This window comes from Austrofundulus limnaeus, unplaced genomic scaffold (genome assembly GCF_001266775.1).
Source record: "Austrofundulus limnaeus strain Quisiro unplaced genomic scaffold, Austrofundulus_limnaeus-1.0 Scaffold14, whole genome shotgun sequence".
In the NCBI taxonomy this organism is placed as follows: Eukaryota; Metazoa; Chordata; class Actinopteri; order Cyprinodontiformes; family Rivulidae; genus Austrofundulus; species Austrofundulus limnaeus.
This window is the reverse complement of record NW_013952416.1, coordinates 1,238,987-1,242,027: the sequence shown is the minus strand read 5'-3', so window position 1 is coordinate 1,242,027 and position 3,041 is coordinate 1,238,987. Positions and strand designations below refer to the sequence as shown.

At 39.4% G+C, this 3,041-nt stretch overlaps 1 protein-coding gene across 1 annotated transcript in view; it reads right to left on the bottom strand.

Moving 5' to 3' along the window:
- Positions 1 to 3,041, bottom strand: part of LOC106513681 (gamma-glutamyl hydrolase) — a 6,410-nt gene that overhangs the window by 1,536 nt on the left and 1,833 nt on the right. The window contains exons 3-6 of the mRNA XM_014002629.1: positions 2,016 to 2,066; positions 1,827 to 1,911; positions 736 to 874; positions 386 to 492 (exon numbers count right to left, since the gene is read on the bottom strand). Of these exons, the coding sequence (XP_013858083.1) occupies positions 386 to 492; positions 736 to 874; positions 1,827 to 1,911; positions 2,016 to 2,066 (382 nt within the window). The remainder of the gene's footprint in view (positions 1 to 385; positions 493 to 735; positions 875 to 1,826; positions 1,912 to 2,015; positions 2,067 to 3,041) is intronic.

Genomic DNA, 3,041 nt, shown 5'->3' with positions numbered 1-3,041 from the left:
TGTTCAAACATGTAACTACTGTCAACAATGATGATGTATCAAAAAAAGTAAAAAAAAAAAATTCAACATCAAATAATCCCACCCCATCCAAAATAGTACAGTTTTACACTTTACAATAAGGATCCTTTTAATATTTGTGGATATTTATAATGCAGTAATACAGTACAATATTATATGTTAAAATATGTGTTTCCTAATCATTATTGTGCTTACAAGAAAGAAGACTTGGCCTCTCTATGAATATTGTGGCCCCTTGATGGCCCCTTACTCAGAAAAATCCTAGATCTGCCACTGTGCTGAGAAAAAACATAAAAGGAGTTGAAAAAACATAATTTATTGACTGCAGTTTTTTTCACTAAAAAGTCTCGATATAACAGAGGGATACCTTTACTGTGAGTCCATATCTGTGAAAGTTTCCAGTCAGAGGTTCTTCTAACAAAGCAGCCAGGAGTTCTTTGGGAAAACCTTGAAACATCCTGCTGGAGACGGCCTCTGCAGGAGTAARGTTGATTTATTCAAGGATTAATAATTTCATGTTATGAACAGCTGAAAACACAAACGCTCCCATCGGTGTCAAAATAAAAGCCTCCTTGTAGCTCCTCTCTGCTGACACCGAGTGTCGRCTTTTATTTAACGCACTTTACCAGAACTTGTTGCTAAACTTTTAATCTGCTTATTAAAAGTTKATTTCCTGGATTGAAATAGACTTTAAAAGATGCAGGAAGAAGCTTTCACCTGCTGTTAGGTTGAGAGGCAGGGCGAGGTTCTCAGCTGGGGTGCTTGTGAGCAGGTTTTCACCAGCTGCCAGCACAGTGAGCAGCTGCATGCCCATACATGTGCCCCAGATGGGGAAGAAATCTCCAGCATCATTGGCCTGAATACATAAAAAAAGAGGCAACCAGAAAACTACAATTCAAAGTAGACATGGGTTTTTATGATGTAAAAACAAGCCATGTAGCATGTCTTGGCCTGCAGCAATGGACTTGCAGAATGAACTTTGACCAAGTTCAAATGTGTTTTCTATACCAGCTTGTGCCTGTCACGTCAGCAGGTGTTTGTAATTAAGGTAATTGTGTGACAATATGAAGTTTGAAGAGATTTTTTGTTAAAGTTTCATTAGCTGAGTTTTGAACCCTGATCTTCCACAGGAAAGTCCATGACGTAGTCCATTAGACCAGTGGAGCCGTGGCAGAAGATGGTGGCAGGGGTTGGTTTGTTTGTGTGCAGAAAGAGGCCACATTGCCAATACAATTACTGACACAAAAGTGCATAATACAACAACAGAGCAGTATTAAGACAATATTATAGTAAAACATCAAAATACAATCATATTAGTACTGTAAACACTGAACTACTGAGTTGAAATATTAAACTATGGTGCAGTACCAAGTTGAATACAGCTTGGGGCAGTATTGGACCAATACAAGGCTCCATTGACTGCCATTTTAATTCATTAAACATTAATATTTCATAAACTATAAGTTTTACAGGCACCAAAAGGCATAGCCATCATTTGGCACAGGGGTTTTACAGATGTAAATTACAATGGTAGCTCTGGGACAAAGTATGCAGGAGGAGAAGCATGCCAAAGTTGAGATGACTTGGACGGGAAACGAATCACAACAGTGTGCATTGCATTGGCAATGCACACTGATTAACAAAATCAAATGAAATGCAGTTTATTAAATCTTAAAATCTACAAAACGAGACATGTACTAAACAAGTATAAAAGGTTTAAAATCCTGACAAAGAGACTTTGAATGGATACAAAAAGATTTGAAATAAACAAAAGGAGCGATGAAGCCAACATGATGATGGAAACAAACCTCCAACGCCAGTCTGTAAAAGATCTGTGCCACCTTGGCGTAGTCTGACGTCTCCAAATCTGCAGCTCCACCGATAAAAAACAGGCTGAAGAAACAGAAACAATGTTTATTCTCTACATTCAAGCAACATGTTTTTAAAAAGTTTTTATTTATTTGTCTGCGTGTTTCTAGTTTTACAGCCATGCTCACCCATTTATCTTCTTGAAGATGTTTTCGTACTCTGCAGTGGAAAGGGTCAACCTGTCCAAGAAAAGAGTTTGTTCAGTATTTACTTTTTTAACATTTTACTTTTTATACGATTAGCGTCACTAATCATCAAATAATTTCACATTAACGAGGAGTTATGGTCAATAGGTGTGTACATTTGTATTATCAGTGTTTAAAACCCAACTTAAGAAATAATGGAGCTCTATAGCTCAGACATAATTTACAATAAAAACATCAATAAAGGTTTTAATGGGTCCCAAATAGTTGGACTTTATATGTCTGATCTGGCATTCTGATATTTTTTAATGGTTTTTACACAATTGTTGTTTATTTTTGGTGATTTGTATGTTTTTTCTCTCACTAACTGTTCAACCTTCATGATGTCACCTGTAACCTTTGAGCTGAGTAAAATTTTTAAATCTTTTGCAAAGAAACTCTTCTCACTCTTTTTATTTACAAATTAAACATCAAAATGCAGGAATTTTTGTCTTCTTTCACCTTGTGTGTGTCTCACTGTCATTGGAGGTACAGTTTTCTCTCCACACCTGAGCTTCCACAGATTCAGCTGTAATTTAGCTTAAAATATTCTTCTCAGATTTGGTGAAAGGCTCRGTCATCCAGGAGGGACTCAGAGTAGAGCCGCTGCTCCTCCACGTCGAGAGGAGCCAGTTGAGGTGGCTCGGGCATCTGGTTAGGATGCATCCTGGACGCCTCCCTGGTGAGGTGTTCCGGGCATGTCCCAGTGGGAGGAGGTCCAGAGGAAGACCCAGGACACGCTGGAGGGACTATGTTTCTCAGCTGGCCTGGGAACGCCTTGGGATTCTTCTCCCAGAGGAGCTGGGCCAAGCTGGGGAGAGGGAAGTCTGGGTCTCTCTGCTTAGGCTGCTGCCCCTGTGACTCGACCCCGGATAAGTGGAAGAGGATGGATGGATGGATGGATGGATGGATGGATGGATGGATGGATGGATGGATGGATGGATGGATGGATGGATGGATGGATGGATTGAT